The sequence below is a fragment of the Plasmodium vinckei genome, assembly GCF_900681995.1.
Source record: "Plasmodium vinckei vinckei genome assembly, chromosome: PVVCY_11".
In the NCBI taxonomy this organism is placed as follows: Eukaryota; Apicomplexa; class Aconoidasida; order Haemosporida; family Plasmodiidae; genus Plasmodium; species Plasmodium vinckei.
In genome coordinates this window covers 1,458,661-1,471,076 of record NC_051303.1, presented here as the reverse complement: position 1 = coordinate 1,471,076, position 12,416 = coordinate 1,458,661, and the positions used below count along the sequence as shown (strand labels likewise).

Genomic DNA, 12,416 nt, shown 5'->3' with positions numbered 1-12,416 from the left:
ATGTGGTTAACAACGGATTATCATTTTTGTATATTATATATATATTTATTTATTTTTGCATTTTCGATATAATATATATTTTTGATATATTATATTTTAAAGAAAATATACTCTTGTTTTAAAAATAAATAAAAATGTATCATTAAGTATAAAATTCCGAGGTTATTTTTTTACTATTTAAAAGCTCTTATGATAATATGAAAATTATTTATTACAAAAGCGGTATAAATAAATGTATACAATTTTTATATATTATTGCATGTTGCTCATAATTAACATAATGTAATAAATATATCAAAAAAAAGAACAAAAACGAAAAGGGAAGAGTTGCTTATATTCCTTTAGACATTATCATTTACTATTTTCGAAATTTATTAATTATTTTAACAATATATATGCTCGTCATATTCATTTTTTTATTTTTTATTAACTTAAAGAGCTATATTATATACATATTCAAATAATTAGCATGACAAATGCTATTAGGGGATGGAAATATAGCTTAAACGATATTCTGTTTTATTTGGGTTAATAAAATAATTATATATTTTGTAAAAAATTACATAAAAAGTATATTATGGCATGATAATATACTTTATTTGTAAAATATTTATAATTCGACTTTGTGGTATATGTTATATAGGTTTTCTCAAACTTGTTAATAATTATGAAAGTTATTTATTCTAAACTTAATTTTATTTTTGAATATAACCATTTTGTTATTTGTTTACTTAAAAAATGTTAGCATACATAAACAAATCAATATATCAATTATTTAACAAAAAAAAATACATGCATTATAAAATAAGACAAATGGAAAAAATATTTTTATGTATGTTAAAAATATAAATTGGGTATTTTTAATACGGAAAATTTAAGTTAAAAAAAATGCATTGCCAGTAAAACACTGTTTTATGTATATATGTTAAAATATATTCATATAAAATAATAATTTATAAATAAGGATATGCACTTTATATAATATTTATTTCATAATTTTTGATAAGAACAAATATGTAAGACTATTTCTCTTAATGTATGTGTAAATACAAATTTTATAGCCCTTCAAAAAGTAATTTTTTTTTACTTTTTCATGTTTTCGTTCAAATCAGATAAATTAAGTGGTGAGTTTTCATCGTTTGTTTCCATGATTGTTGCATTGTTATCACTATAATCGTTACTCCCCTGATATTATAAAAAAAAAATATATATAAATAGTTATATAATAAAACAACAATGATGATAATTTTTATCCCTTTTTATGTATTACAAAATTTTTTAATCTTTTGGCTCGCATTTTCATTATTTCCTTATGTTTTTCATTTATTATATTTACTGTTGTAATTTGAAATGTATAAAAATAATAATGTATGCTTATAATCCTAACAAGTAAATTCATTTCTTTCCACACAATAATCATATGACACACGGAATAGCTTATTATTTAGTATGGATTTATTATCAGTGTGAACATTTATAATATATTATATATATTTATTCATTTGTTTGATTTACTGAAAGTAATCGGGTTTTCGGTGTATGCCGTTACATTTCTTGGTGATGGAAAATAATGAAAAAATGACGGACGCTTTTTCCTATGCATTGTTTTTATTCGTCTTCCAATAGATTCATCGTTTGATCTAATCATAAAAACAAAGGAAATGAAATAATGAAAAGTGAATCAATAGATATTTGTTTCACATTATATTATTATTTTACACTATAATATTCCTTTATCTTATTTTATTTTAATTACTCAAATATTTCTTCGGACGATAGATTTTCACTGGCAAGGGATGTATCTGAGCTACTTATTTCGGCATCACTAATATTGCCTGAAATATTTTTAATAGAGTGTTTAGACATCATAAGGTGTATATATATTTCAAAGACACATATCATGTGGTTTTTAATTATATGTATGTATTTATTTTATATGTATATTCCTTACATATATTGAAATCTTTATCATCATCATATATATTATCAAGATCTTCGTTATAATTTAACCATAACTTTAGAATACTAGCTAAAGAAATAAAAAGATAAAGTCAAAAATATAAAATACTTTCTAAATTATGTATATTTATTCTTTTACTATTTTTTAATTTGAAACCTGTATGCTGATCTATATTGACGTCATTTCTTTCGTTATCTGACGTCATGTATTTATATTTTTCTGGTCTATTTTCAATAAGACCTTTTATATACTTCAACTCCTCTTCTATTTTTTTTGCGGGCTCCTTATACCTGAAAAGGCGAATCATACATTTCAGTGTAAAAAGATCATTTCAAAAATGTAAGCAAATAAAAAATATGAATTATTACATTATCATTGTGCTTATAAGCACTTTTAGACACACTCCAGCAAAAGCCTGAAAAGAAATTGCACGCATATGCATAAATATTTATAGATATATAAGCAGTCAATGAATGTAGAAAATTTCTCATTTATTAATTTGGATATATTTTTTATTTTTGTCCTTTACATATCTTATTCCTTTTATTGAATAATTAACAATATTATCATTAATCATTAAAAACATATATTTTTGAATGAACATAACAATTTTTTTAAATAATAGCTCGCTCAAAAAACAAAAAAAAATACCTAAAAAAAAATAATAGTTAAATTTAGCATGTAGGTATATTGTCTAATCAAATTAACAAGTATAAATTCATATATATTCATGTAACTCTAATAATAATTCATCCACTTTTTGAGTAAACATTTTCAAACTTTTTTTTATTCTTACACGAAATAATCTTTGTTCTACTGTTGTATGCATAATTTCGTGATGTTACAAAAAGGGCTATTATTAAAATAAAAAAATAAATTACAAACATTCTAAACCCCTTCACAAATCCTAAATGAATTCAAAAAAAAGAAATTAATAAATAAAAATAAGAATAAAAGAATATTAAAAAAATTTTCTTACTGCTAATAGATTCGTGATGTCTTTTTATGCTTGATAAGATTGCTATAATATCACTAAAATCACTTTTAAGCCCTTTTAAAAAGTTATCAAATCTAAACGGAGAGAAAAATAGAGCAAAATATGTTCGATTATCTAACTTGCCATATATATGTGCATATACATTTGTCGGTGTGTATCTAAAACATATTAATTATTTGAATTACCTATTTGTATTCTCTATTTGCTTTATTTGCGCATGTTCTATTAATTTCATGTTTTCTAAATTTGTGGTCATCTGCTTTGTTATGTATAGAGAGGTTTCAGCCAATCTGTTAATCTGGTGATTTGGTAAATTATAAGAAAAGGAAATAAATATCCATGCTAAACAAACACAAATATATATCAATTTTTACACCATACATATGTAGAAAAATATAGATTAAAACTCACATTTTCTTCGGTTCTTTTATTCCATTCAACTGATTGTATATAAAAACAAATATCATCAATATGATTTAATTCTGAATGATATATTTGAAAAGCAGTATCAGACATATTATCATTTCCTGTGCAATTCGTAACAATTTTATATTTTAAATTTTCACATAATTTTTTGTTTATATTAATATCGTTATGTGAGTTATTCTCATTTGGCATATTATTATCATGATAATAATCATCTGTATAATTTTGATACCGTAAGTTATGATCATCGGTATTATTTGCATTATTGTAATTATTTTCATTATTTTTTAAAGCCAACTCCCCTGCTATATTAGGGTATTCTCCATTTGGATTGGTATCATAAAGACATGGATTTTTTGTATTTTCTATTTTTCTTAATTCATCAAGACTTAATGTTTCAGCAATATTTTCATTTTGAAACTGATCAAACATATTATTATTATATAAATATATTTGCAATTTATTTAAATTTTTTGGATTTAATATGCATCCTGATTTTTCATCCGGGAAACTTCTAATCGATTTAACAAAAATACATTTTGTTTTTGCTAAAGCTAATAATGATTTACTATTTTCATTTATTTCATTACAATTATACATATTTAAATTATTTAACTGATCAAGTACATATTCATAGCATTTTATTTCCTTTACATATATATTATTATCATCCAAGCTATCTTCATATTCTTTATATCCACTTTTGTTTTTTTTTCTTGCATATTCTTCTTCAGCTTTTTTTTTTGCTTTCAAAATTTCATAAAATGCTTCCTTACCCCTTTTAATCCTTTCTACTAATAATTCATTGTTTGTGCCATATTTGAACATATATTCTCTGGATATTTTAAACTGTATAATTAATATGATCATAAAAAAAAATATCATATTTAACTTGTGTTGACGTGAAAATGTCCTTTATAAATTCTACTTAGATAGATATATAGGACAAACAAACAAATTTTTGTATATATTCAGTCTATATATGTGTTATAAATATATTCTTATTAATTCGTATATCTGTTTTATGTATCTTGTGTGTATTTATTTATTCATTCATTTTTTAGCAATTTTTAGCACCTTTTCAGTTTTTTTTCAATTTAATTTTCATTTATGCAAACACGTGAAACTCATTTTTTACAGCCTTTTTACGGCAACGAAATGAAAACAAATATAGACTTTATGTGTACATTTGTTTTTCTTATTTTTTTCAATAATAAGACATTTATAAAAAATTATTATATCTTGATAAATTATTTCCTTATTTTATATATTTTTAAAAATTACGTGCTTTTTTATTCATTTAAAAATTTTATATATATTGAAAAATAAAAAATTTAAGATATATATACAATTATTATATCCTTTAAAATTTATAAGAATTGCTTTCAAAATTTTTATCTTTTTTAATCCTATAATAAGACTATATATAAATTTTTTGTTAAGCCCTTTATTTTATTTATTATTTTTTTTTATACTTTTGATTGACAGTATTTTTTATATAGTTACTGCAATAAATATTGAGAATAAATAGACAAATTTATAAAGCCTATTTAAAAGGATATTAGAAAAATTGACATGAATAAGGTCCCCGTTTTAGAGGGCATATGATTTATGGTAAAGGTATAAACAATGTAATTCGAATTGAACAAAAAAAAAGCATAAAAATAAGCAAATGAGAATAAAACTCGTAAAATTAATAAAAATAAATTACTATATAAACAAATAGACAAAAAAAAATGTCTAAAATAGGAGAAAATCAACTGTATAATAAATTCGATTATATTATTATAAATGATTATTAAAAATTTAATAAAAAAAAATGTTAAACTTAAGATATGAAAATCGTAAGAATAAATATTACATAAATGAAAATATAGGTGAGGGAAGGAATAAAATTATGGGAAATATCTAATAAATAGATTATATAGATATTTCATATGTGCATTAGAGAACATCAGCATGCGTACATAAGATATCATTGTGAATCCAGTCCTCTTGAATATGAGTCATCTGAATAATCATCTAACAATTTATCATCAATTTTTTGATTATTTCCAGAATCGTTTGTGTCAAAAAATTCTTTTGTTAAACGATTAATATCAAAATCATTCATTTGATTTGATGGGAACCCTGTGAAATTGTTACTATCAACATTTATCTCACCATCTTGTATTTTTTTTTTTTGTTGTACAGCATTTTTAATAGAATTTTCTATATTATTAATCTCTTCATCTGAGAAAAATTGTTTCAAAAAATTCTTGTCTAATTTTGTAAAATTTTCTAAAAGTGATTCTAATTTTTCTTCTTTTTTAATACTTTCTTCTTCAGAAAAATTGTCATAATTTTTACACTGGTCGTCAACTTCTTTAATAATATCTTTCATTTGATTTAAAAGTGTTATCTCTTTTTTTCTTTCTTGTTTGAAATTATTAATAATTTTTTTTTCATCGTTTGTTAAAAGAGAAGAATTGTCTTGTTTTACATTTTCGCTTTTTTGGTTAATTTGTGAATCTTGGGGTGTTTCATTTTTTCTTACTATCTCGTCATTTTTCTTTGCATCCTCAACATCAATGAAGTCCTTTTCATAATCCTTTAACAATTTTTCTGAATATTTATTTTCTAAATTCCTATCATCGTACATTTTTTCCAAATTTTTTGTAGTATCTTTGTAATTTTCATCTGTTGAATTATTTTTATAAGTTAAAAAATCTTTCAAATAATTATTTCTATTTAAATATAATAAAGTTTTATGGGGTGCCTTCCAATTTTTACAGGATTGCACAAAAGTCTCCAGATCATCATCAATAAGTTTTTTTTCTAAACATATACTATCATAACCTAGACTACCTAATTTTTCTACATAATTTACATCACTAACATTTATTTTAGCTATAGTTATTAGTTCAGGTATAGAATAACTAATAGCTTTAATTGCATGATTATATTCATATCGATTATTAATAAAATCAAATTCGTTTATCATAAGAATATAACTACCACATTGAGTAGCATAATATATATCGTTATAATCATGTACTTCTACTATAGCTTGAGTACCTAGATTGACACAATAATTTAGCATATCTTCTAAATCATTTCTTAAATAAGACAAATTTAATATGACTCCGTCAGCTTTATTTTCAACTGCTAACGCTATTTGAATTGGGTGTATTATTACATCATCTACTACAACTGCTGGTCTTGAATTTCTTGTCAATGTTCTTGTACTTTTAATGACATCAGATAAATCATTTAATGTTCCTTGTGTTGATAAACTATCAATATTAACAATTAATACATCAAATCCTATTTTATGTAACATTAAACTTGCTTCACCAGGGTTTGTTAAATTAAGAAAATTATTTTGATATACATATTTTTCATTATTACTATCATTGATCATGTTTTCATTTTGTTTTCTCTCATTTTCAATTTCATAATTATCTATATTTTTTTTTAAATCAAAATTTTCATCATTTTTGTTAGTACTACAAAAAATTTTTCTTTTTATATCTGCTACCATTGACAATCTATGCTTTTCATCGGAATGCATTCTTTTTAAACTTTCAGATAATTTATTATTCATTGTATGCTGTAGATATTTTAAGCGTATTTGCAATGGGCTATTTTCATCAGCATGTTCTTCTAATAACTTAGTTACTTCATATTTCTTATTTTCAATAATCCTGTTTATATGTTCATATGCTAAATATGGGTTTCTGTGATCTCTTCCATATATTTTAATATTTTTTTTTTTATTTTTTTTGACATATAGAGAAGGATTTTCATTCTTTCGTCTTCGGTTTTTTGAAATATCACACGTCTGTATATAATATCTTCTATCTCCATTTATGTTACCACAATACTCAACTTTTGGCATTCCCAAGCTTCTGTTTGTCTTTCTAATCTTTGTTGATAATACATATCCTATAGAATATATTATTAAAAGGAATATCAAGTTGATTCGCAGCATTTTCCATTATATCACCCATGCATACATATATTAAGATATGCACGTGAATATATATTATTTTATATTTTTTTAATATTTTTTTTTGAGGGGAATCCTCATAAATGTTTTCGTAATTGATATGAAACACATTTCTTAAATTTCCCTTTTATATTGTTCATTGTCACAAATATACCATATAATAGTATTATTAGATTTGTATTTCTTCCTTATAATGCCACTTTTTCCAATTTTGTTTGAGAAATTTGGTGTAATTAAATTGGATTGGTTTATTAACAATTTATTTTTCTAAAGGGTATGATTCTTCACATTCGTTTACTTTTTACTAAGTAATTAATTTCTATATTTCATAAATACTGAAAAAATGTCCCTTAAATAAATTCACAACAGGAATTAAATGCTTGATTTTTTTTTAATATTTATGATGCATCCATAAAAAATATATGAAGTAATATATGAACAAAGGTTTATTTTTGCGACCTATATATATTTTTTTCTCAACATACACCTTCTAAAAAAATTTTTTTTTTCCATTTTTTTATTATTTTTTTGGTTTATTTTTATTCACGTTTTACCGTTTAATAATTACAAAATGTTGAATATTAAAGAGAGAGTTTTATATTTATCATGTTCTGTAAAATAAGTTGCAAAAAATGTATATATAAAGCATACACATAAATATGCATGCTTAATTTCTCTATAATTTATAACATGTTTTAATTGCATAGTTTTTAGTTTGTTTTGTGAAATGACCCGTTTGTTTATTGTTTAATTACTAGTTTATTTATTCATTTTCTTTTATCTGTGTTTTTTTATTTCCACAGTTTATACTCCTCAATGTTTCATACTAATAATATTGTGTATACCTAATTAATTATTTCTTATAGAACTCATACGTTTCGAAAGTCTATAAAAATGAATACTGAAAATATATTAAGTACAAATTGCAATATAATAGATAAGGTATGTAAAAATTTAGTTGAAATATTAGAGAACTTAGAAAATATACTTGTTCATTTGAAACCTTTAAATGCTTATGAAGATAAAGACGATGATATGTTTTCCAATTTAAATGATAAAAGAAATGATATAATAGTTTTATCGAATTTAATATATAGTAATATTAACAAAGTTAGAGTTATGCTACATAATTTTATTAAAACAATACCTCCTTCTTATACTTATTACAATTCATTTCACTATACAAATTTTGTTAAACTGATAGAAACAAAAGAAATAGACCATAATATTTCAAGTGAAAATTTAAATAACCAGCAAATAGCTAGTTCAACTAATAATTATAAAAATAGTGACTCTAATTTATCGGCACAAATTAGTTATGAACAAGAAGAGCATTTGTACTTTTCATTTTTAACAGACTTAGAATATTCAAATTTATTATTTATGAAAAAATGTGAAGATGAGCTTCGAGAATATTTATCAATTCATGATAATCAACTATAGTAACAAAAATATTGGTTGTATCCTTTTGGCCTTTAAAAATTTTCACAAGTATTTATAAAATTATTATGAAGATACAAGGAAAGAATATTTTAAAATATAAAGCTTGCAGTGTCACAATTAAATAGCCAACATACTATTCGAGAAAAATAAATATAATGCATCCCCCTTAAGAAATTAATATCTATATCTCTCCTTTTTCGTTATTTATTTTGTAAATTATTTTTTTTTATTATTTTTACAATTGATTTATATTTAGACATGTACTTAAACCTTTAAATATTTCTTTCTTTTAAATGATAACTATTTGTAAATAATTTTAAAAAATAATAGAATTCTTATTAACACAAAAACAAAAAAGTAACAAAGCATATAAGTAAAATCGATACATATGTATACACATTTATGCATTTCAATAAAAAGACACTCACAAAACGAATTAAATAAAATGAGAAATTATCCAACAAAACATTATTTTTCAGCTAGTGTAAAAATGGATAATTATATATTAATATATGCTAATTATAAAAAACAATACATAACATAAAACATTATTTTATAAATATCAGATGAAATTCGTAAGCATTTTAATATTAGTAGTTTCAAATCTTCGCTTATTCTTCCATCTTTCTAATTAAAGTGGCGTGTAAATATAGGTGATCCGATGAAGCATATTTCTGAAAAAGGGTATAAAATAAATATGTGATAAAAAAAGAAAATATATAGCACAAAATAAAATGAAATTATGATATAATAATAAAGACTAATAACATCAACCGTTGGATAATTATGTCATTGTATGATTTTAGTACTTTATTTGGAAGACATCCATATTTTTCAAGTTGTTCAAAAGAAGGAAGATTAGTGCATGATATTCTCTGTATGATTGAAACAAAAAAATTAATAAAAATGTGCATGGATATATAGACATATATATACAAGTTATAGTAATCAAAATAGGATGAATTATAGTTATCTTAATTCTATCGAAAAATTACAGTATATTTTTTTTAGTTACCTTAAGATTTTTGTATGAATAAAAAATATAATCAACACATCCTTTTTGTTTTCCATGAAAAACAGTAAATGGGACGTTTCTTATCATTAAATTTGTACTACTCTTATTCAAATTTTCAATATCATCATATTTATAACAATCTTTTTCTATTTTATTTTGAACGCCACCATTATAAATACTTTCTAAATATAAAGGATAATATAATATAAAATTATGATCATCATTATCCATAATATTTATATCTTCATGTGTTTCCGCACGGGTTTTTTCGTTTTCATTATATTTATCTGTTTTATAATTTATTGACTTATTTTTCTCTTTTTCGTCAAATTTAGATACACTATCCTCCTGCTTAGAAACACAAATCGATTTATTTATTTTAGAGTCGGTATCGTCCGAAGATGCATCTTCATGTGTTTCTTCATCTGATTTATTTTTAAATTTTTTAAAGGAATACTCAAAAGATTCTAACTCTTTTAAATTCATTCTTTTTTTTGAAAACATATTTATTAAATATTCTGAATTTAATATATTTTCATCTTTGTAAAACGAAAATAAAGATTCTTTTTTCAAATTGTCCATTAGATTATTATATTTTTCATATTTTAAGTCATTCAATATATTTTCATCAAATATATTTTTTATTTTTATACCATGTAAAGAATTGTAAATATATAACTGTTTTTTAAACATCAAATATTGTCCTGATATATTTTTTAAATTTATATTCTTTAAATTTATATATCTATTAGTTATATAATAATATAAAAGACTATTAGGAGTTAAATTAAAATCCCCACAAAAAATTATGGCGGGTTTAAGAATATCATTAAGCTCGCTTTTTTCATCTTCTTTAGTATTTGCTTCTGAGTTGTCTATAAGTCCTTTATCCTTTTTTTCTTGTTTTACACATTCTTTAATATATTTTATGCATTTATTAATCATAAAAACTAAACGATATGTCAAATAGCATAACTGATATAATTTAATATCTCCGTGCCTTGAATCAAAAATTAAGTGTGTATTCGAAACGATAATAATATCATGAGTATTATTAGCAGAATTATTATTATTATTTTTTAAATTATCATTAATTTGTTCATTACAATCATCTTTATTACTATCATAATATTCTATTTTTTTAGATTTTAAATTTCGTAATGCAACTATTAAACCAGCATGCCATTTTTTAAAAAAAATCGATTTATCATAAATAACTTTATCAACAAACAATAACTCAAAAACCTTAGTGTTGTAAAATATGCATATACCATCTTGGCATGTCTCTTTGTTTTTTTTTAAAAATATTCCCTTATAATTTAATGGTTTTAATTTTTCTTGTAGCTCTATAAAATACGATTCTTCTATCTCTTGTAAACATATTATATCTGATAGTTTGTTTATAATATTTTTATATATTAATTTTTTTCGATTCATCCATTTCATAACAATTGGACAATTATTGTTATATTTATAATCTACTAAACTATTTGCAAGTATATTAAATGAAAATACGGAAAACTTTTCAAATTTGTAAATATATTTTTTCTGTGTATTTGTAAATTTTCCTAAACTGGAATTAATAATATTATTATTTTGTTCATTTATCATATCATTATATTCATTTTCTAGAATAAGCTCATGATTCTTATTCATGGTATCTTTTTTAGGTATTTTAGAACTTAAAACAGCATCCTCTTTTTCAATACTATCACTTATATTCTTCTCTTTGGTTTTATCATAATCAATGACATATTCGTTATTTTTGTTGTCATCACAAATGTCCTCACTTCTATTATCATTAGCTTTTTTTTCTTCGATTTTTACTCTATAATTACTGATTAATTTTTTTTCAACGTTTGCGTCCATTCTACTATATTTCAAGCTAATACAAGCTTGTGCTCTTATGTTTTGAAAATTTCGACAAATATTGTCTTTCTCTATTGATATATCATTCCGAATATATGAGCAGTACATATATTTCTTTTCATTATTTTTCAACCCCTTCACTATGCGTATTTTTTTAAAAAAAAACCCTGTTATACTATTAGTCCCATAAAACATTAAAAAAATTATTTTTTAGATAATTTATTTTGCTTCTTATGTTTCCCTTTTTAATAGTATTACTACTAGTAGTATTATTATTTTATATTATCATTTATCATATTATGTATGTAATTACTATAACCTTAGTATGCCGATATTTGTTTTAATTATTTTGGAAATTTCAATTTTATCATTTCAAAGGATTTTATTTTGCTTATTTTCTGGAAAAAGCTCACGGAAATCATTTTATATTTTTCTTATAAAATTTTATTATAATATATGCAACCTATCACTTATATTTATTTTATATATGCAATGCATCATATGTGTGTATATTATCTAAAAAACGGGGAACATAAAAAGCCAAAATATATTTTTTTTGTGATTTTTATATCTTCGTTATTAGGCATTTTTTCATGCTTGTTTTATTTACTTTCGATTTTTGTCATTTTACCATATTGAAATTATATAGCGTCATCATTATATGACTTTATTATAATATGTATAAGCCCTTATTTACCAATTAGTTTATTCTGTA

The 12,416-nt window shown here is 22.2% G+C and overlaps 4 protein-coding genes across 4 annotated transcripts; 1 reads left to right on the top strand and 3 right to left on the bottom strand.

Moving 5' to 3' along the window:
- Nucleotides 1-1,083: 1,083 nt before the first annotated feature.
- On the bottom strand, nucleotides 1,084-4,268 carry PVVCY_1104090 (nuclear fusion protein, putative; the record flags this gene model as incomplete). Its single annotated transcript, XM_037634564.1, has 12 exons — nucleotides 1,084-1,185; nucleotides 1,271-1,335; nucleotides 1,516-1,640; nucleotides 1,757-1,835; nucleotides 1,952-2,029; nucleotides 2,117-2,250; nucleotides 2,329-2,375; nucleotides 2,490-2,611; nucleotides 2,757-2,813; nucleotides 2,940-3,031; nucleotides 3,143-3,255; nucleotides 3,369-4,268. The coding sequence occupies 12 exons, from the start codon at nucleotides 4,266-4,268 to the stop codon at nucleotides 1,084-1,086; spliced, it is 1,914 nt and encodes a 637-aa protein (XP_037490651.1).
- Nucleotides 4,269-5,358: 1,090 nt separating this feature from the next.
- Nucleotides 5,359-7,356, bottom strand: PVVCY_1104080 (conserved Plasmodium protein, unknown function; the record flags this gene model as incomplete). Its single annotated transcript, XM_008625971.1, has 1 exon — nucleotides 5,359-7,356. The coding sequence occupies one exon, from the start codon at nucleotides 7,354-7,356 to the stop codon at nucleotides 5,359-5,361; it is 1,998 nt and encodes a 665-aa protein (XP_008624193.1).
- Nucleotides 7,357-8,268: 912 nt separating this feature from the next.
- On the top strand, nucleotides 8,269-8,817 carry PVVCY_1104070 (conserved Plasmodium protein, unknown function; the record flags this gene model as incomplete). Its single annotated transcript, XM_008625972.1, has 1 exon — nucleotides 8,269-8,817. The coding sequence occupies one exon, from the start codon at nucleotides 8,269-8,271 to the stop codon at nucleotides 8,815-8,817; it is 549 nt and encodes a 182-aa protein (XP_008624194.1).
- Nucleotides 8,818-9,428: 611 nt separating this feature from the next.
- On the bottom strand, nucleotides 9,429-11,896 carry PVVCY_1104060 (conserved Plasmodium protein, unknown function; the record flags this gene model as incomplete). Its single annotated transcript, XM_008625973.2, has 3 exons — nucleotides 9,429-9,491; nucleotides 9,627-9,692; nucleotides 9,833-11,896. 3 exons carry the CDS (start codon nucleotides 11,894-11,896, stop codon nucleotides 9,429-9,431), a joined length of 2,193 nt encoding a protein of 730 aa, XP_008624195.2.
- Nucleotides 11,897-12,416: the final 520 nt, after the last annotated feature.